Raw genomic sequence first — 22,377 nt, forward strand, 5'->3', positions numbered from 1 at the left:
ACGAACTTAGGGAAATATGCTGTTTGAGTAGTGGCAGGCATGATAAAAGGTGGTGGTCAGTGGTTCTCAAGCTGAGAGCTTTATAGAAAATATAATAATATAAAGGGACCGAGATCCACGTGAAATGAGATTAATTAATTACTAGTAATTTGTGTAAATACCATTTATACAGATAATAAAATAGGTCTGACAATTCATATCATGCACTGATATTACAGAATGTCACATTTGACTCCAGTGTGAGGTTAGATTTATTATTTACTGTTGTGATTTGCGTAAACTTGACAACGATAAACAAGTGTCGACCACGTGCTACCCAGAAGAGAGAACTTCAGTAGCATTTATTGAAGTTTGTGTATGTACTTGTAAATTTTATAATTTTACAATGAATGCACACACCATAAGCTATAAAATATGTATTATTGTGTATATTGTATGCAATTCTGATTTTATAGATGCTATCAATAAGGAAAGTGGAGTATAGAGACGTTAAGTTATTTGTAAGCTACAGTAGTGAATTTCATTTTCTAAGCCCTTAATTAGGATATCACGGAAAGGGTTTAATAATAAGCTACATTAACATGCATTGTAACTTTTATTTCAAGATAGTAGGGGTAAAACCTGCAAACCCTCAATCTTAAAATCTCATGTCAAGATGACTGCAATTTCGAAAATTCTTGTTGAGGAACATTATTTTTATATGTTTATTATTTATCAAACAACAGTAGGGGTAAAACCTGTAAATCCTCAATCTTAAAACCTCATGTCAAAGTGACTGTCCACATTAGAGGCTTATGCTAGAGTAACAAAATCTACATCAACAAAAGGCATAGTTCTCCTACCCTTCCTTCAATATAATCCCTGTGCTTGGTGCTGCGGCACGTTTGAATTATAACAAAGCTACCTTTATTATAGAGAGACCTGCTGCCTAATACCGATCTTGTAATAAAATGAAGCTGACACAATATGAAATTTAATTTGCTTTTTTTGTTGAAAATTGGATAGCTGTGAGAAATTACGCTTGAAAGATTTTATAAGGATATTAATGAGATGTTCTATCAGAACATAGTATAATATTAATAAATATATAGTAACAAAATTTAAAATTCCGATAATGTATATTGTAAACCATTTTAAATAATGACCCACTCCCTTGACAAAAATTCTGCTTATGCCACTGTTCCACATTATCAAATATCTCACAGTGTTTTTAGATTATTCCTTTGGAAGGTACTCCAACATTCTTTAGTTTCTGAATAAACAACATTTTGAAAATTTTCTGCAGTAAAGGATGTGAGTGAGAATGCATATGAGAAGGAAGACAAAGAGGAAGAGCTTTAGAAAAAGAAAGCACACCTGCTAGCTTCTATACCAGCATTTTCTATCCTTTCCCATCCCTAACCCTCTGAGTGTCACATAAAGTAGAAGACAGATGTTCTAGACAGAGAGCACCCAGTAGCACAGTCTAGTATATACAGTCACGAAGCTCAATACGTAGTAAATATGCATCCATAGATTGTTGCTAACCACTAGGATCGCTACTATCGTCTCATTACAGACAATGCGAAATAGTACCTGCACAGTATTGTTCCTAGCAGCCTCACGACTCAAGCTTCGTGACTGTATATACTAAACTGTGCCAGTAGCTTCTGCTTCTCGCTCTGACCCATCATGCCCATTTAAAGACGTATAGTAAATGACAAGGTTAGAAAGAGATAGAAATCCCAGCTAGCCTCTTTTTTTTTTTTTTTAAGTTTGCAGTGTTTTATACGCAAATCACCGAGAACACACGTGAAACTTTTAAAAGTGAATTCTGATTAGATAAACAGTCTAGAGGAAAATAAATAGACCTAAATATACATTTTTATTATTTTGATTTTAGTTACGCCAGCAGTGCTTCCTTTGCTTCCCCTGACGGACTGCCACTAGAATGTATAGTTCTCAGCACAACTTTTCACAGTAAAACAAATGTGAATATTATAAAAGTAACTGTCCTTATAGGAATATATAGATATCGCCAAAAATGTTTTACAGTTTAACAGTCAGAACCAATATGAAACTTTACGTCCAAGAAAGTGTTGCTATAAATATGCGTCTTTGCTTACTTACAGATCGGACATGAAGAAGGAGAAAGGAAATAAGAGTACCTGGATAGTAGAGGACACTGAACAGAGACCATCGGAAGACAACCAAGTAAAAAAGAAAAGAAAGAAAGAGAAGTTATTGCAAAATGAAACAAGTAGCACAGATCCTGAACAAAAACCAAAACCGAAAAAGAAACGTAATAAGGGGAAAAAGGCTAAAAATATACCAACAGCAGTAAAGAATGAAGATGGAAATAAAGACAAATGTCTTAGTTACCTGAAAAAATGGCATGAAGATCGGCAAAACTGGAAGTTTGAGAAATTGAGGCAAATATGGTTATTGCAAAATATGTTCGAAGCAGAAAAGGTATTTTTAAAACAAACATTTATTCAACATAAGTACGTACTTTTTTTTTTCCTCTTTGTGTAGAGGAGGGATTCGAAGGCTTATACTGCAGCCTGAGGCTTATTGTGCTTACCACTCCTATTCTTGTAAATGATTGGGTAGCCGAAGGCCGTGCTCTAGTACATACCTAATCTTATCATTTATTACGCGTTTCCTGAAGATAATAAGATTAGACTTTAGTACTAGTGAACAGTCAATAATATTCTGCTAACCGTCTTCAGTGCCATGAACCAATACCACATTCCAGTACCATCTAATATGCATAAATTACCGACTAAGACTGAAGGTTAGGCTTTCAGCCGAGCTTCAGTATAATTTGGCAATTAATTACCCCCTCCTCCATCAGTCACCTTCGAAATCACGTCTCTTGGTGCATCAACTAATTCTAAAAGTGTTCCATAACTATTAGAAGTAAGGGTTATATCACTTGTTTCCTAATGGTACTCATTCCATTTGATCTTTTTTTCATTGTTTATTTTTCTGTTCATATTTTACTAGCGATCATTCAATAAATGTTGGTGGCATAATATTACATTATTCATTTCCAATAACATTTTATATATATAAAATTTTATAGCTAAAACTAAAATTATTATACAGTTACATACTTTTTATACTCAGTATATAAAAATTAATATTTACTCTTGAACAATTATGCCACAGTTTACATTACTTACTTACTGGCTTTTAAGGAACCCGGAGGTTCATTGCCGTCCTCACATAAGCCCGCCATTGGTCCCTATCTTGAGCAAGATTAATCCATTTTCTATCATCACATCCCACCTCCCTCTCGGCCTCCCTAAAGGTATTCTTCCCTCCGGCCTCCCAACTAACACTCTATATGCATTTCTGGATTTGCCCATACGTGCTGCATGCCCTGCCCATCTCAAACGTATGGATTTAATGTTCCTAATTATGTAAGGTGAAGAATACAATGCGTGCAGTTCTGCGTTGTGTAACTTTCTCCATTCTCTTGTAACTTCACCCCTCTTAGCCCCAAATATTTTCCCAAGCACCTTATTCTCAAACACCCTTAACCTATGTTCCTCTCTCAAAGTGTGAGTCCAAGTTTCACAACCATAAAGAACAACCGGTAATATAACTGTTTTATAAATTCTAACTTTCAGATTTTTTGACAGCAGACTGGATGATAAAAGCTTCTCAACCAAATAATAACACGCATTTCCCATATTTATTCTGTGTTTAATTTCCTTCCGAGTATCATTTTTATTTGTTACTGTTGCTCCCAGGTATTTGAATTTTTCCACCTCTTCAAAAGATAAATTTCCAATTTTTATATTTCCATTTTGTACAATATTCCCGTCACGAGACATAATCATATACTTTGTCTTTTCGGGATTTACTTCCAAACCTATCTCTTTACCTGCTTCAAGTAAAATTCCCGTATTTTCCCTAATCGTTTGTGGATTTTCTCCTAACATATTCACGTCATCTGCATAGACAAGCAGCTGATGTAACCCATTCAATTCCAAACCCTCTACATTACGATTAAAAACTTATTGTTAAAAATTTCTCATACATGTTATTTACAATTCATGTAGATTCTTCGCTCTTTTCGTATTTTCTAAAAAAATATGTGTGTGTGTGTATATATATATATATATATATATATATATATATATATATATATATATATATATATACTACTCTTTCTTGCGCATATTTATCTTAAAATTTAATTTACACCTGTTTCTTTTTATAGATCCCCGATTCAGATTTCGATGTCTTAGTTAACTACATTTCTAGCATCCGAGGTCAAGCAAAGCAGACAGTAACAGAAAAGGCAATGAAAGTCATTAAGACGAGAGAAAAATGGACAGAACTAACGCAGCAAGGCTTGGAGGAAGAAGAAATAGCTACTCAAGTACCTGATGGAAATGTTACAGAAGAAATATACGAAAGAGCAAGATCAATTCTACAATCTATAGAGGATGTATGATGTATTTTTTAACAATAAATTGGATAGCTCAATGAAAGTGAGTTATCCCCCACAAAAAATTCTCTTTCTCCTTTTCCCTTGCCAGTCATGTATCTCCCCCCCCCTCTTCTATCCCTCCCCAATTTTTCTCTGTACCCCTTTCAATTCACTATTTGTGACAGTAAACAATGTGCAAGAACATAATGTATTTCAGTACATCATAGTAATATCACAGTCTAGTATATACAGTCACGAAGCTTGAGTTGTGTGGATGCTAGGAACAATAGACTGCGCTGGTACTATTTCGCATTGTGTGTAACGAGGCAACATTAGCAATCCTAGTGGTGAGCAACTATCTATGTATGCATATTTACTACGTATTGAGCTTCGTGACTGTATATACTTGACTGTGGTAATATGATACGCATAAGTAATCACTTAGTGATTCAAGACAGCGCTCATTCCATCAGATCCCAGCCACTTAGTCACTCCTAATGAGTGCACTTTTGTACATAGTGTGTTGGACATTGTGACACAGTACATAAGGGTAGGCCAACAAAGGGAAAACTGAGACGTAGAACTTAAACAGGGGATACAATCCGGCATTGGAACTGGAATCCGGTGTGGCTTAGTGCAGCGTTTCTCAAACTTTTTTGAAGTGGGGACCACTTTTTTAAGACAGAACAGTTCTGCGGACCATCTTACTCTTGTTCCCTTCAAAAGCAAATTTATCATTTTTGTAGCATATTTTAATATCAATATACTTATATTTTAAAATGGAATTAATTATAATACTTTTCTAATTATATTTTTGTAGCCAATCACAAGTAACTTATAACAAATTCTGTGCATTGTTGATTCATCGCTTGCCTGTTAGCAGTCAGTTGTTTGAAATCCTTCTTATGTGGTACACGCTAGTAGCTGTCCATGTCTCTGTTAAATAGTGCCCATTATAAATAATGGAAAACTGGCTTCGATCCGGATCTTTGAAAACAAAGGAACATGATGATACGCTTCATTTAGGCAGTGCTAATAGTTCAGAAGCTGTGTGTGAAGAAATACATTAATATCAGTGATTATAGTGTCATTAAAGAAATATCTAGTCCTAGTGGTAGCTATTCAAAGAAAAAATTCTTCCGTGAAAATGACAAGAGTTATTTGAAATTGGATTTACTTGGTGTGGCAACGAGAGTGAACCAAAACCTCGGTGCGTTGTTTGTTACAAAGTGCTTTCAAACGAGTGTATGAAACCCGCGAAATTGAAACTGTACTTAGAGACGAAACACGCAAGTGTAAAAAGTAAACCTGTCGGATTTTAAAATAGACGGAGTCTAAAATTTCTTATACCGTCATCTGGAAAAACAAATGAAAAGATTAATGGAGAAACATGCCCGATTTTCAACAAGTAAAGATGCAATTTGGCACGTTCTATTATTGGTGTACATCGTACAGTTACGTGCCCATTTCAATGTGCAGACTGGGTGTCAACAAAACTATTAAGAAAGTCATCAATACATGAAAAGGTTCGGTACTTTGGTCCTCTGTTATGAATTCGGGTGGTCCCTGGCTGGGTTAGAGGCTCGGCGCCAGATATGCAGGGAAATGCTAAGTTCATAGTGCTTTAAATTCCTCTTTTATCGCTGAGAGTAGAATGGGAAGTGGGTAGATGGGTAAGGTAAGAAATTTCATAAAATATTAGTACTGGAAGAAAAAGTGCCATTTCCAAACTCTGAGATTTTCAGCTATAGTGTGATATGCAATTCATTTTAATTTTATGTTTTCTTCTGTCTTTTATGAAGGACCACAAGGGCAGAACTCGAGGACCACAGGTGGTCCGTGGACCATAGTTTGAGAAATGCTGGCTTAGTGGATAAAGCAACAGCTCACAGAGCTGAAAACCCAGGTTCAGGTCCCTCCTGCCGGAGAGAATTTTTCACCATTCTACCCATCCTTCATCAGATCTAAGCAAAATAATATTTTATATTTTTTACACCGACGGATCCTTGATCTCCAGAGAACAAGGTGCCAGTGCAGGTGTTACATGCTGTCTCTTCTCACTTTATAGATCTCTTGGATATGGAACAACAAGTTTTGATGGTGAAATCATTGCAATAAATGAATGTCTCTGGAATTTCTATGCCACATCAATAAATTTAGGAATGCAGTTATATTGTCAGACTCCAAAGCAGCTATTCTATCAATCGTCTCTAAACACACACCTTCATCTCAAACAGCAGAAATAACTAAAATGCTCTCTCAATTAATATCACTCAATAAAAGAATTGTATTCCAATGGATACCATCCCATTGTGGAATCGTGGGAAACGAGAATGCGGATGCTTTAGCAAAGAAGGGCAGCACTGCTACTTACAGACCTGTTACTAAATCTACGTATTACTCTGTGAAGAGATTTATTAAATCTACATACTTAGACTTCAACAAACAAAATTTGATAACTCAATCCCTAAGGAAAAAATGGAACTCTCTGCATCAAAATCCACAGTTAATTCCCGATTTACCACGAAAATCGTCTGTAGCTGCATTTAGATTGGCAACAGGCCATGATTGTTTGGCCAAACACCTGCATAGAATTGGAATATATCAGTCCCCTAACTGCCCATTGTGCAACTCAAACCAAGAAATGGATTCGGAACACCTCAAAATCTGTGCTTCAGTGGCTAGTCATGATAATATCTTTGAAAAATATTGGAGTGCAAGAGGTCAAACGACTTTATTGTCAAACGGCTGGCATTAGAAAACAACAACATATTTTTTAAGAAAAAACCTTATTCACAAAAAGACGCAGAAATGTTAGGTAAAAAACAGTCAACATCAGCAATTGAAATAATCCAAACTATTCCTCTTCTACACTAAAACTAACCTAAGTAAACCAAAACCAGCCTAAACAAACCATTGCCATCAGCATAATCAGGAAGTAGGGACACATCCACCTGCTGATCCAGGGCTGCTCTCAGGTGTGGGTTTGATATCCACTGGGCTGATTACCTGATGGGTTTTTTTTTTCTGAGGTTTTCGTCGATTTTAAGTCAAATATCAATCATATGGCAAATCCTCAGCCTCATCTTGCCAAATACCATGTCGCCATTACAAATTCCACCAATGCTAAATAACTTGGTAGTTGATCATTAAGCTATTTATCTACCCTCAATTTTTAATTTTCCTTTAAAAATTTGACCTTTATTTTTATGTCATCTGAAAGATTGAACTTTCTCCTTTTCAAAAATATATCAGTTTTGTCTGTATGATGTTTGATTAATTAATTAATTAATTAATTAATTAATTGAGATTTTATTGACCGGAAGCACCCTTTCTTTAAACCGGAAGTCCAGTTCTCCAAGTGTCAATCCGTCACATTCTGTCAATTTTATATATTTTCCGTGTAATAATTCGAATTTGGCGGTAGAGTTTGACTATTATTTTTCATACAATCAGGAAGCTATGTGTTTGGTTACAATTTTTCATACTCTCAGCATGTATACTTGTTTTGTTGAAAGATGGGACATGACAGTTAAGCTGCCGAGCTTGGAACTACAGTGCTATGTTGCCAATATGGACTACAACGCTGTCAGCTGATGGAAGCTAGCAATTGACGCTAAGATGGCTGATGTTAAAACATTCATTGACAATTGACACGAAGGTAAGAAAACAATACAAAAATCGACAGAGAATCAAAGGCGAAAAGTACCAATGCTAACATTGTGCACAATAGATGTCACCAAGAGAGCTATTAAGCACTCGCCACATGGGAACGGTAAGTTTGGCAACTCAACCGTCGTTACCATAGCAACAGACCTTCCACATTATGTGACATTCAGTTGTTTTTCCGATCGCAACGCTCCTGTCATGTCCCATCTTTCAAAGAAACAAATATAGATTATTTTTCTCCATGTTCAGTTTTACGTCATTTTACAACACTAATGTCAACACAAAGTGCACTTATAATATTGAGATATTTCCATCATTCTTGCACCAAGATGAAGCTATTAGCATAGCTAAATGCCAAACTATAAATGACACTCAGGAGGAAATTAAACACAGAATAAATATGGGAAATGCGTGTTATTATTCGGTTGAGAAGCTTTTGTCATCTAATCTGCTGTCAAAAAATCAGAAAGTTACAATTTATAAAACAGTTATATTACCGGTTCTTCTATATGGTTGTGAAGCTTGGACTCTCACTTTGAGAGAGGAACAGAGATTAAGGGTGTTTGAGAATAAGGTTCTTAGGAAAATATTGGGGGCTAAGAGGGATGAAGTTACAGGAGAATGGAGAAAGTTACACAACGCAGAGCTGCACGCATTGTATTCTTCACCTGACATAATTAGGAACATTAAATCCAGACGCTTGAGATGGGCAGGGCATGTAGCACGTATGGGCGAATCCAGAAATGCATATAGTGTGTTAGTTGGGAGGCCGGCGGGAAAAAGACCTTTGGGGAGGCCGAGACGTAGATGGGAAGATAATATTAAAATGGATTTGAGGGAGGTGGGATATGATGATAGAGACTGGATTAATCTTGCTCAGGATAGGGGTCAATGGCAGGCTTATGTGAGGGTGGCAATGAACCTCCGGGTTCCTTAAAAGCCAACAAGTAAGTAAGTAAGTAAGTGCCAAACTATAAACAGTGTCCTACTGCTTAAGAAACTTAATTTAAAACTCCAAGATCTTAATTTTTTATTTTTATGTCTGAATTTTAAAAAAAATAAAATGACATTTTTCCTTAATGGGATAGGATAGGGAAAAACTGTTTTTACAACTTATTCTGTTTTCTTTTAGGAGTAAGACAGTGAAAGAAATTTTGTTCTAACATAAAAACTCTGGGCCAAGGACTAAAACAAATTTCAGTTTTTACTTTTAAAATTTTCCCCCCTTCCCTCCCAAAAATATTTGAGAGATTTATTTTGTGTGAAAATCCTTAATTATGTCTCGAGTAATCAGGGAAAAAAGTTTTTAAATTTTGGATAAAGACTGAAAATTTTTCTCCCAACAGTAGATAAGTACCTTACATAATCAACTTAAAACTATTGGCATGTAGAATCCCATGTGACAGAAGCACATGCGATTGCACAAAGTGCAAAAAAACAGCACAAAAGATTATCTGGATTCTAGACATCAGGGCCTATTAGCAGGAAACATACACATTTAATATCTGCCATTATTTTGAGTTATATTTTATTATTTGGTACATTATTACAGTGAGCTATATACATAAGAGTACAATGTTTAACCTTTAGTCGGATCAAGTTTGGCTCTCATAGCTTAAATCATGAAATAATAATTACAATATTTCAGTCTTTACACACGCAGTTTATTCAAACTACATAAGATTCAATATGCTGTATATTTGTAAATGTGTTTCTAAATATTTAATTACAGGTTTAAAACTGAAATACTTTTGGTTATATGCCATTACCCTCCAATCAATACCTGCAACAGAATTCTAAGAACATTATCTATCTACTTAATGAAATTTGTACAACCATACCAGAAAAAGTGTATTTATACATATATTATTCAGCTTCTACCATTGTTTGGTTGTAATGCAAGTAAATAACTCAATTTCCTGCAACTACCTTCTCTACAAACTTCCTCAGCTTATCAGTATCCTGCAGTCCAACCAACCGTTCTTCAACTTTTCCATTTTTAATGGCAATGAGAACGGGGACAGACCCAACCTGGAAAAAAATTAGAGATGTTAGAAATATCGCTACCATTAACTAAGTACTTTTGCCAGGTAAGGCAAAATATGATCCGAAAAATTAAATAATTATAGGCTACTTTCAAAGAATCTCAATTTTTAATTCTTAGGCCTTATTTACAGTCACTTTCAGGCCCGTAACACACTTGCAGAGTTTTCGCCAGCGAGAAATGTGTTGCGAGAAAATTAAAAAATTGATAACTTGGATTCAAATGGACGTCCACACACTGGAAGAGATTCTCGTTCGAGGCAAAAACCTCGCGCGAGTTTCTCGCTGGAATCAGTAGTTCATCGAATTTTCTTGACACATTTATCAAAGATGTTTGACATTTACACCACAGTCTACTATATACAGTCGCGAAGCTTGAGGTGTTTTTTTTGCAAATCTCGTGATAAAGCGCTCCAAGCGGTTAGCAACTAGAAACAATAGACTGTCCATGGTCGACTTTGAACTGTGTCGTATTTCTATCGAGTGCTAGCTCGTTGCGATTTCACATTGATGCTTGTGAAATGTTCGTTATTGGTTATAATGAAAATGTTAATGGCTAAAATATAATAATTGGAATAATAATATGGGACAAGGAGGAGACTTTGTAGTGCTATAAATTGTAGCAACAGTAAGAGAAAGAGGCCAGAGTTATCCTTTTTCCGATTTCCGAAAGATTCAGAAAGGTTCCTGGGTTTCCACAAGAATGCCGTGCAGAAACAAAACTGTTAATTTGAAGTTCTTTGTGACTGTTAGAATACATTATATCCTTAAATTTCACAATGAAATGTTTCAGTCTAACCGAAAGGACATTAGATACCGGTTAAAGTTCTGTCACTTAGGCTGCTAAATTTCCAGAGAAATAAAGGTTAGGTCTACTTTTTTTTCAGAGGATATATTTTTAATTGTAGCTATTAATTTTGTTATTATTTTTATGTGTTATTTTACTAAAGACGTAGAAAAATTAAGTTTGTTTTAATGAAATTTATTGATCACGTTTTATTTGCAATTCTGGTGGGATTATTATTGCTTAGGCCTACTTTTTTCTTCAAAGGATATGTTTTTAATTATAGCTGTTAATTTTGTTGTTATTTTTATTTGTTGCTTTACTACAGACGTAGAAAAAGTCTGTTACAATAAAATTTATTGATCACGTTTTATTTCCAATTCTGGTGTGATTATTATTGCTTAACCTCATCCCACTTTGTTAACTAGGTAAGCCTACACTACAAGTACCGGTACACTTAAGTTAATCCATTAATTCATATTTCCATTATTATTGTTGTAAAGAGAAATGCAAATTAATATTTATCGGTTTCATAGTTAATTATCGCTATAATCTTGAATGAGTGACGCTATTATAGTAAATTTCAGTTCGTTTTGCACAAACAAAAATTATATTAACTTATTTCTTTCAGGTATCTTCGAGTTTATGGTGGAATTTAATATACTTCATTAAAATAATAAATTAACTTTATGCATTTAATATTTCAATAATGGAAGGAAGGTGTTAATTTTTCTAAAAGAACACAACGAAAGTATAACATATTTTGTTGGCTGCTAGGAGAGAGATCTGCGATGATGAGACGATAGTAGCGATCCTAGTGGTGGGCAACTACCCATGTTTGCATTTTTACTACATATTGAGCTTCGCGACTGTATATAATAGACTGTGATTTATACCCTTTATGACGACTGAATGTAGAAAAAGATATCACAGGTGGCGATGAATTGTGTTTTTATTTGAAAATGAGGAAAGATGGCTGATAATTGCAGTCAGAAACTTATCGAACTTGTACGATGTCAAGGCACATTCACAATGAAAATTAAACATAACCGTAACATAAACACAGAAGTTTGCGCCCAGGCTACCAAATGGGATCATTTACAATGATTCACATAAGCATTGACATAAACATTACCATGAGACGTTAACATAAAAGTTTGCAAACTCCAAACTTTCATGCTTATGCTTACGTGAATTGCAAACAGAACACAATCGTGGAGCGCTGAAGTATACGACAGAATATGAGGAAATGACGTCGTTGTTATGTTTTCATGGTTACCCAATATATTTGCTGTTATGTTTATGTTCCCATCGTGAATGATGGTATGACTTCTTTGTTTTACTGTAACGTTAAGTTAAAGTTTACGTTATGTTTAATTTTCATTGTGAATGATCCTTCACCCATAGGCCTATTTATAGGATACGCGGGATGAAAACTATAAAAACACGAAACTTAAAGAAGAAATCTGGAGACAAATATCAGATTATCTGAAAATAAATAAGGCTAATTTTATTTTGATGAGATTTAATAGTATTAATTAAACATTTGAAATAATGTATCTATATGTCTTAACAGTTTACACAATTTTAATCAGAACATAGCAAAGAATCCTCTATCATATAATGAATGGCAAAAAACTGTGGTCCATTCAACTTGAAATAATGCCTAAATGTATCATCGTTCAAATCGAAACCAGTGTCCAAAACTCGCCCTTATTTTCGTAAGATACAATGTGATTTTCAGGTATTTTTGGCTTTAATTTTAGGCCTACTTTTTCTTTTCATTAACAAAATATGTTCATGTAACTCCATTTCCTCATCATCTGAATACTCAGATTCAACATAGCGTTCGTACATAATTTGTAAAGTACGACAATATACTTACAGGTTATATATTTAAGTACCACAATATACTTACAGGTTATATATTTAAGTATGACAATATACGTAAATACATAACCTATAATATTTCCCCCAACGAGTCATTACTATAATCAGAAAAATGCTTTCCGCATGAAGGCAGTGCATAGATGATTATAGCGAGGTGTGATCTGTGATAGCGAGAACTCGCCAAGTGTGTGGAGGAAGGCTCTTCACCTCTTTCTCGCAACACATTTCTCGCTAGCGAAAACTCTTCAAGTGTGTTACGGGCCTAACTTAGAGGTCATTTCATGACAGACACTTTGCTGTTTGGAGTGGTTCATTGTTGTTGATACATTGCTGTCATTTATTGCCCAGTCTGCTAACATCCACTGCCTTTCACTGCTGTGGTGTAACAGTTAGCATGCCTGACCATGAAACAAGTGGGCCTGGGTTCAAATCGAGGTTGGGACAAGTTGCTTGGTTGCCCGGTTTTCCTTCAACCCATTAAGAGTCAATGCTCGGTAATTTTCAGTGCTGGATATGGGACTCATTTCGCTGACATTATCACATTCAGATGCTAGATAGCCATAGTACGTAATTATAAATCGTCGTAAAATAATCCATTAAAAAAAGATTCATGCCATCTAGCAGTCAACCAACATATTATATTAGGTACAATCAGTAGAGACTGACATCTTGTGAAATTTTACCCGTCTCTTACACTCTCACTTATGCTGGGTTGCAAGAAAACAGAGCAGTAAATTAGTTATTCTATCATTAGATAATGAATCTGTGAAATTAGTGAACAACTATACAATAGACCACTGCTAAAATTATATTTAACAGACTATCAGTTATCATTCCATTATTTATCACATTGATATTTATATGTCAGCCAACTTTACAATTCACAGTTATGGTGGACCTAGGGTTGCCAACTTTTTTTGAAGAAAATACGAACGACTAAGGAACTGACAACATTTCACATAGAAAATTGACAAAAATATTCCGTTTAGTTACTAAAAAGTAACTTTGTTCTACACTTCAGCAGTTAGGCTTAAATTAATAGTACATTATGCAACGAGCCTATAATGGTAGTAATTAAGACGCGAGGATGTTTATGAAACGAGCGCGAGTTTCATAATTTTCATACGACTTTTTATGCTCGACCATATTTCTAACTTAAAATTATTTATAAATATTCATGTTATTGTTATGTGAGTGAGTGCAATAGCCTACCTCATGTATTGTGAGATGTGCGCAGACGCGAAAGTATTGATTTTTTTCCGGGAAACGAATGTCGACAACCTTGATATAATCTAGAGAGTAAGATAAACATTAGTCTTGATATAACCTTGAAATTGAATTCGACATTGAAAAACGATATGACAAATTGAATTTATTTGAATATTAGTTACAATTAACGCTAATTATTACAGTAACAGCACATAACCTTCTGCGACAGTATTGGATTTCCAGCCTCCGTGACATTTCGATAGTTGTCTTTCGATTGCATATCCGAGAATAATCGAAAACCTGAACTTTAATGAATAGGTGTACTTTAATGACATACATTAAAGGACTGCTACCAGGTGTATAATTACTACATTTCGGCATGGTCGAGCATAAAAGTATTTTAAAACAGACTACAGTTTGCACCTCTGATTTGATTAGATGTGTCGTGCTCCTGTTTTAAAGATCTGACCAATTACTGTTCATGAGATGAAACACCCTCTTTGTATGAGCATTACTGTTTGTTATGCTTAGAATAAAACTAGCCAGTTTTTTCAAATTTATAACATTAACATGGTTTGACTTTAAACGGGTGAGCACTAAAATCCATTTCTGGCAAGCATTACCTTCTAAAGAGGCTGCATATTTTAATGCCTGTCTTTAACATCTAGAATAAAAATGTTTATATTATGCAAAAATAAGGGAGAAAAATTCTCGAAGAGAACAATAATATGGGAGCCAGGAGTCTGTTAAAAATGAGGGGCAAATACCGAAGGGTTGGCAACCCTAGGTGGACTTTTACATTTCTGCTTCAGAAATGGATTTGGAACACCTCAAAATCTGTACCTCAGTGGTTGACCATGTTAATATCTTTGAAAAATATTGGAGTGCAAGATTTCGAATGACTTTATTGTCAAATGCCTGGCATTAGAAAACAACAACACATTTCTGCTTCATCATTCCATTAGCCATTTCACTCTGTATTCTAAGTGAGGCAATACTGCATCCAATGCTAAGGCTCAGAACGTTGTTTTGGTATCTAAGGGACTATCTGATGACAGGTCTACTAGAGCCTGGAGATCTGCACCAGCCATGAAACAGGCCAAATTCCTTATTGGAGAACCAAGATCCAACTTAACTAAACAACTCGTAACTCTGGAAACGAGAAGCTTAAAGGCCTGCTCCCACTTAGCAAAATCGAATCGAACAGAATTTCTCTTCATAATGTATTTAAATGGAAGATAACAGAGAGCAGCATGTTGAATCGATCAGAACAGAATTCAGGAGCTAGAATATGTATTCTACTGCTGGAACAGGATTTCTTGTTTCGGGTATGATAGTAAGTTCTCGTGAAGCCAGCGAATAGGGATTATAAAGAATGGACACAACGAATTTTCCTGTGTTTTGTTTCTCTGTGCGCAGCGTTTAGTTCCACTTTCAAGCGCTAGAGGTTAGTGTAATCGAGCACACGCTAAGATAATAATTGAGAATAGAATTGAGACACAGGATCCAAACATCGCCTACCTTATTGCATAATCCAGTAACGCTTTGCTTCAAATAAATTCAAGTTAACAGCTTTTCCTTATTTCTCAGTGACAAACTAGTTGTAATTATAATATTTTATATTTCAGATATAATAAATTATATTATAAAATAATATAATACATTATAAAATTAAGTATCGAATTCGTTTAATATTTGTATATAATATAATAGGCCTATAGGTATATGGTTTTTACTTCTCGTAAGAGTTTTGTTTTTCCATTTTCAGCGCTATCAAATCATATCGTCGTGTGAATGCAAGAACTAGGTAGGCCTAACTCGAAATTTGCGTTTTTTAGTTACCTCTTTTATAGCATAGCAAAAATCGTACAAAATGTAATGCAAGAACTTGGTAACTGATCGAACGATATCAGAGACATCTATCTTCCAATATAACAAATAGGTGAATGAAAACGAGCATATTCCTTAGTGCAATAAATAAGTAAAGAGGCAATGTCACAAAATATGAAAAATCAAGTTACCTAGTTTTTGCATTCACACGACGATATCATTGTTGGGGTCAACGTCTCAACTCTCATTATAAAGGAACTCTAGAGTCTAGACATTACAGTTAATGACGGATTTATTATTTTATGGATCCAATTTATTTTATTTGAGTACATAATGTACCTAGATGTATTAATTATGTGTTATATTTCCGCTGTGTCGACTGCTAGCTGGTGTGATGTCAGCGCCAACTCTAGGGAGAAAGCAGAATCTCACGCTTTAGCTGGCTTGAAGGTTATTGAAATCAGTCCGGCTACATCAAAGGTACCGACGCGAAGTGTCCATTCTTTATAATCCCTATTCACTGATTACACCAGCTGGTGAAGCTTTCGTGAAAAAACAAATGAACCACATCCATTCTTGGCGGTGTTCGTTAGTAGAAGCAGGCGGGAAACACACTGGCTGCATGGGCAACATGGCAAACGAAAACCCCGCGGCGTAACAAAGCAGTGTTATTGTAATGTTTCTACCACATCAGATTTGTTGATCTCACAGTTTAGCCCTTAAAATGGCCGATGCTTTGGAGTGTAGCTATACCACAGTCTACTATATACAGTCGCGAAGCTCAATATGTAGTAAAAATGCAAACATGGGAAGTTGCCCACCACTAGGATCGCTACTATCACCTCATCATCGCAGATCTCTCTCCTAGCAGACGACAAAATATGTTACACTTTCGTTGTCGTGTTCTTTTGGAAAAATTAACACCTTCCTTCCATTATTGAAATATTAAATGCATAAAGTTAATTTATTATTTTAATGAATATATTAAATTCCACCATAAACTCGAAGATAACTGCAAGAAATAAGTTAATATAATTTATGTTTGTGCAAAACGAGCTGAAATTTACTATAATAGCTTCACTCATTCAAGATTATAGCGATAATTAACTATGAAACCAATAAATATTAATTTGCGTTTCCCTTTACAACAATAATAATGGAAATATGAATTAATGGAGTAACTTACGTGTACTGGTACTTTTAGTGTAGGCTTACCTAGTTAACAAAGTGGGATGAGGTTAAGCAATAATAATCACACCAGAATTGGAAATAAAACGTGATCAATAAATTTTGTTGTAACAGACTTTTTCTACGTCTGTAGTAAAGCAACAAATAAAAATAACAACAAAATTAACAGCTATAATTAAAAACATATCCTTTGGCAAAAAAAGTAGGCCTAAGCAATAATAATCCCACCAGAATTGCAAATAAAACGTGATCAATAAATTTCATTAAAACAAACTTAATTTTTCTACGTCTTTAGTAAAATAACACATAAAAATAAGGTGAAACGAGGATTGAGCGGATTCCGACGATTTTGCAATACAAAATGTTCGAATTATAAAGCGAATTTGATGGAATTTTTTGTGGAGATGCATTTTAAAACTTAAGCATTCTATTGGTAATTGTTACAAGTAAAATAACTGTAGAGATATGTGGCAAATTACCTGTGAAATGAAACGTCCAACGTAATGTGAGTGCAAACGTTCTGTTTTCTAGTCAGTGAAACGATTTTAGTCACATGAAACACACGATACGATGTAATGTGAAGAACGCTGAACTGTTATTAATTCAATACGCACTGAAAAACACTCCGCTGGAGCATATATTACTACAATAAACACATAAATTTCACAACTGAACTTTCTTTCGAAGCCCGCCATTATGATACACAATGACGTCCTTCAACTGCCAACGTAAAAAACAAAAAATCACTACTTCACGACAGCCACACTCAATCGCTTGCGTTTTCGATCAAATTCGTGCATGCACCGCTTTCCGGATCAATAAAGTTGAGGCTCTGATTCACAGTCAAATGACGGAAATTGTTAACATCCAGGCCTTCATATCCCTTCCAGCAGTCCGTCATTATTGTGGTTTGAGCGGCGACATGTTTCCGAATAACACCAAGAAAAGTATCTTTGTCCCTCTTATTATTCGGACAAATCTCCAATCGCACTTCCTTCGTCTCACGATCTATCATGCCCAAAACCCGAGAACCCTCCACAATACGACCACCAGCCTAAAATTTCCTACGTCCAATCTTGCATTCATCAATTTCTACTATATGATTCGGCCCTCCAATTCTAGGTTCGTTCTTCTAACGGCGATCCACATTGTCTGAAAGAAAATAACACTTATAGCAAATAAAAGCCTACAAAAACCTAAACTAACCTAACCTAACGCATCATAAAAGTCTAAACTAACCTAACCTATTTCACTAAACTCCAAAACTAACCTAACCTGTCAATAAAACCTAAACTATCCTAACCCAACATTGCACAGTTTCGTATATGCAAAGCATAACAAAAGCCTAAACTAACCTAACCCAACTTCTCAACAAAATCCTAAACAAACCCAACCTAACCTGCCACAGATTTGCCTACACAAAGCATAAAAAAGCTAAAACTATCTAACACATAACAAAAACCTAAAATAACCTAACTTAATCTAAACCCTAAACAAACCTAACCTAACCAAAACCCTAAACTAACTTAACCTAACCAAATTTCTAACCTAACCTAACATAAACAAACCTAACTAAAACCCTAAACTAACCTAACCAAAACCCTAAACTAACCTAACCTAACCAAAACCCTAAACTAACCTAACCTAACCAAAATCGCAACCTAACCTAATCTAAAGAAAACCCTAACCAACCTCACCTAACCTATCCTAAACCCTAAACTAACCTAACCCAACCAAAATCCTAAACTAACCTAACCTAACCAAATTTCTAACCTAACCTAACATAAACCTAACTAAAACCCTAAACTAACCTAACCAAAATCCTAAACTAACCTAACCTAACCAAAACCCTAAACTAACCTAACCTAACCAAAATCGTAACCTAATCTAAACTAACCTAACCTAAAGAAAACCCTAACATAACCTCACCTAACCTATCCTAACCAAAACCCTAAACTAACCTAACCTAACCAAAATCCTAAACTAACCTAACCTAACCTAATCAAAACCCTAAACTAACCTAACCTAACCTAAAACCCTAAACTAACCTAACCTAACCTAACCTAACCAAAGCCCTAAACTAACCTAACCAAAATTCTAACCCAACCTAACCTAACCTAACCAAAATCCAAAACTAACCTAACCTAACCTAACCTAACCTAAACCCTAAACTAACCTAACCTGTCACAGATAATTATGCTTCGTATCATAAAAGTCTAAACTAACCTAACCTGTCACTAAAATCCTAAACTAACCTAACCTGTCACTAAAATCCTAAACTACCCTACCTGTCACTAAATCCTAAACTAACCTAATACGTAACGCATCATAAAAACCTAAGATAACGTAACCTGTCACTAAAATCCTACACTAACCTTATCTAACCTAACCTAACCTAACCAAAACCCTAAACTAACCTAACCTAACCAAAACCCTAAACTAACCTAACCTGTCACAGATAATTATGCAATGCATTATAAAAGTCTAAACTAACCTAATATGTCACTTAAATCCTAAACTAACCTAACCTGTCACTAAAATCCTAAACTAACCTAACCTATCACTAAAATCCTAAACTAACCTAACCTGTCACTAAAATCCTAAACTAACCTAACCTATCACTAAAATCCTAAACTAACCTAACCTGTCACAAATAATTACGTAACGCACCATAAAAACCTAAGCTAACCTAACCTGTCAATAAAATCCTACACTAACCTTATCTATCCTAATATTATTTCAATGTACCGAAGTACATATGATATTTCCATGCAGATATTCTGCGTCATCATACGATACGTTCCATTACTCTTTCATCGTTATCTATCCTAAGCTAACCTGTCAGTAAAATCCTAAACTAACCTAACCTGTCAGTAAAATCCTAAATTAACCCAATCTGCCATAACAGTTCATTTTCTTACCTCTACACACTTCCCTCAAGTATGAAAACCAATCCGTGATCGTTGACTCCGCTACATCTGGTACATTCGTCTCATCGCACTCCCTTATTGTTTGGGAGTACGAAAACTCCCCACAAAGTGGACACTCCATATTTGCGGGAAGCAGACCTTTCTCCCGGCACCACTGTTGCGCTTCATTTTCACTATTAATAATGCTCAGCTTTCTATTATTAATACGATCACCTACTGCAGCCATTTCCACAACTACGAATTCCCGCTCGAACATTAGAAACTAGCGCGAAACATTCGTTATGTTATATCGATAGCTATGAATTTATACATTTTAAATACCCGCGTAACCATCCCGCTGCAATATTGCAAACTAGCGCGGAACGTTCGTAATGCCTCGTAAGTTATGTTGGTATGACATGTAAGATGGCTGGAAGTGCAGGAAGAGAATACGCTCAATCCTCGTTCAACCAAAAATAATAACAAAATTAATAGCTACAATTAAAAATATATCCTCTGAAAAAAAAAAAGTAGACCTAACCTTTATTTCTCTGGAAATTTAGCAGCCTAAGTGACAGAACTTTAACCGGTATCTAACGTCCTTTCGGTTAGACTGAAACATTTCATTGTGAAATTTAAGGATATAATGTATTCTAACAGTCACAAAGAACTTCAAAATTAACAGTTTTGTTTCTGCACAGCATTCTTGTGGAAACCCAGGAACCTTTCTGAATCTTTCGGAAATCGGAAAAAGGATAGCTAACTCTGGCCTCTTTCTCTTACTGTTGCTACAATTTATAGCACTACAAACGTCTCATCCTTGTCCCATATTATTATTCCAATTATTATATTTTAGCCATTAACATTTTCATTACAACCAATAACGAACATTTCACAAGCATCAATGTGAAATACGCAACGAGCTAGCACGCGATAGAAATACTACGATACAGTCCAAAGTCGACCATGGACAGTCTATTGCTTGGAGCGCTTTACCACGAGATTTGCAAAAAACCACCTCAAGCTTCGCGACTGTATATAGTAGACTGTGGCTATACCTAGTTAACATTTCGCGACTAGATACCTGTACCATTTTCCTGTAGCTGTCTACACCAATAGGCTAGTATTTGTTTGTTTTTGTAAACATACGATTTCTGTTCCTGTACATGGTATACTATAATTCGTTTTATCACTGAAGCTGAAGTTTCCTTGCAAAGTTTGAAATGAAAAGAATAAATAAAACTTTAATTTTTATTTTCGAAAGCTGGTAGCTTATTTAGTTTACTAATAAAGTACCGGTATTAACCAAAAATCAAATCTATAGCCTATATTAGAGAATTAATCTCTGGCTGTGCGAAGGGTCAGAAAGTGTTTAATATCCCCTTATTCCCACCCCACCCGAGAACATATCACGCTACCGTACAAAAGAATGGTGATCACTTAACGGTTTCATTTTTGAGGTTATGTTCAAATAAAATCTGGTTAAATCCACATCCTAAAACTTACTGAATCGTGAATCTAGTCTTCTACGCAAAAACTGGTAATGGACAATTACATAATGCAATTATTAACACATCAATATAAGCAATATCGGTACCTCATAATCCAATGCCAAATCTGTATTCTCATCGATATCCACTTTTGCCAGAATCACTTCTCCCTTTTTTTCAGCAATTACAGATTCAAGACGTGGTGTCAGCATTCTACATGGATTGCACCATCTATATAAGAAATGACACAGAAAAACAAAATGTATCAGACAATCTCAAAGTATAATATATAAGCCTATAAAACTAAAAATTACAATAAGTTCAATCGCAAACGCAAAATGTTGTTACACAAACATCGTATATATTTACTTGTCATTAATTAAATAGGCTATGCCTAGAAACATACAGCAAATTTACCAGCGGTCATATAACGCTATTTACACTATTTTAGTGCGCAGACATAAGTTGAAGATTATATACGTACGTAGCAAAAAAGTCGACGATAACAGGCACCTTACTATTCTTCACTCTTTCTTGAAAATCCTTGTGGTCTTGTATTTTGAAAGAATCATGCCTCAATGCACTTGTACCAATGCATCGCACGGAGTTTGTGGCGACAGCTGACTTGCACGTTTCTTTAACGACATTTCTCAGCATCACGCCTTTAAGAATTACGGAAGACTGCATCGCTGTATCTTCTAAATAAATCTGTCTGAACAAATTCTCTCTTTCTTCGCACTCACTACTTTTAAATACGATTCTGCATACAGTAGTTACAAATATAGATCACAGACGACAGGACAAATTTTGATTTGAGCTGACCTTGACCAGCCTTACACATGACAGCCAACTAGACTTCCAACTACAATTCGTTACCAACTTACAAATAAAAAAATTGTGATGTGCTTTCATAATTTTATTATTTGGGTGTTGTGACAT

At 35.2% G+C, this 22,377-nt stretch overlaps 2 protein-coding genes across 2 annotated transcripts; one reads left to right on the forward strand and one right to left on the reverse strand.

The window, feature by feature from the left end:
- Positions 1–26: 26 nt before the first annotated feature.
- Positions 27–4,525, forward strand: LOC138713182 (protein cholesin). The gene is made up of 3 exons (XM_069845060.1): positions 27–355; positions 2,112–2,451; positions 4,214–4,525. Exons 2-3 carry the CDS (start codon positions 2,119–2,121, stop codon positions 4,448–4,450), a joined length of 570 nt encoding a protein of 189 aa, XP_069701161.1. The 5' UTR covers positions 27–355; positions 2,112–2,118; the 3' UTR covers positions 4,451–4,525.
- A 5,067-nt stretch (positions 4,526–9,592) lies between these two features.
- On the reverse strand, positions 9,593–22,290 carry LOC138713181 (thioredoxin, mitochondrial). Its single transcript, XM_069845059.1, has 3 exons — positions 21,923–22,290; positions 21,546–21,669; positions 9,593–10,126 (listed from the first exon to the last, which is right to left on the reverse strand). Exons 1-3 carry the CDS (start codon positions 22,123–22,125, stop codon positions 10,007–10,009), a joined length of 447 nt encoding a protein of 148 aa, XP_069701160.1. The 5' UTR covers positions 22,126–22,290; the 3' UTR covers positions 9,593–10,006.
- Between the last annotated feature and the right edge of the window lie 87 nt (positions 22,291–22,377).

The sequence above is a fragment of the Periplaneta americana genome, chromosome 14 (genome assembly GCF_040183065.1).
Source record: "Periplaneta americana isolate PAMFEO1 chromosome 14, P.americana_PAMFEO1_priV1, whole genome shotgun sequence".
NCBI classification, from domain to species: Eukaryota; Metazoa; Arthropoda; class Insecta; order Blattodea; family Blattidae; genus Periplaneta; species Periplaneta americana.

Bases quoted from the DNA above. Each gene is read 5' to 3' on its own strand.
- LOC138713182 (XM_069845060.1), top strand. From the start codon at position 2,119: ATGAAGAAGGAGAAAGGAAATAAGAGTACCTGGATAGTAGAGGACACT. The intron at 2,452-4,213 runs GTATTTTTAAAA...TTCTTTTTATAG, and splicing joins ATATGTTCGAAGCAGAAAAG to ATCCCCGATTCAGATTTCGA.
- LOC138713181 (XM_069845059.1), bottom strand. From the start codon at position 22,125: ATGCAGTCTTCCGTAATTCTTAAAGGCGTGATGCTGAGAAATGTCGTT. The intron at 21,670-21,922 runs GTACGTATATAA...TTTCTTATATAG, and splicing joins ATCGTCGACTTTTTTGCTAC to ATGGTGCAATCCATGTAGAA. The intron at 10,127-21,545 runs GTACCGATATTG...ATTTTTTTCCAG, and splicing joins ATTTGGCATTGGATTATGAG to GTTGGGTCTGTCCCCGTTCT.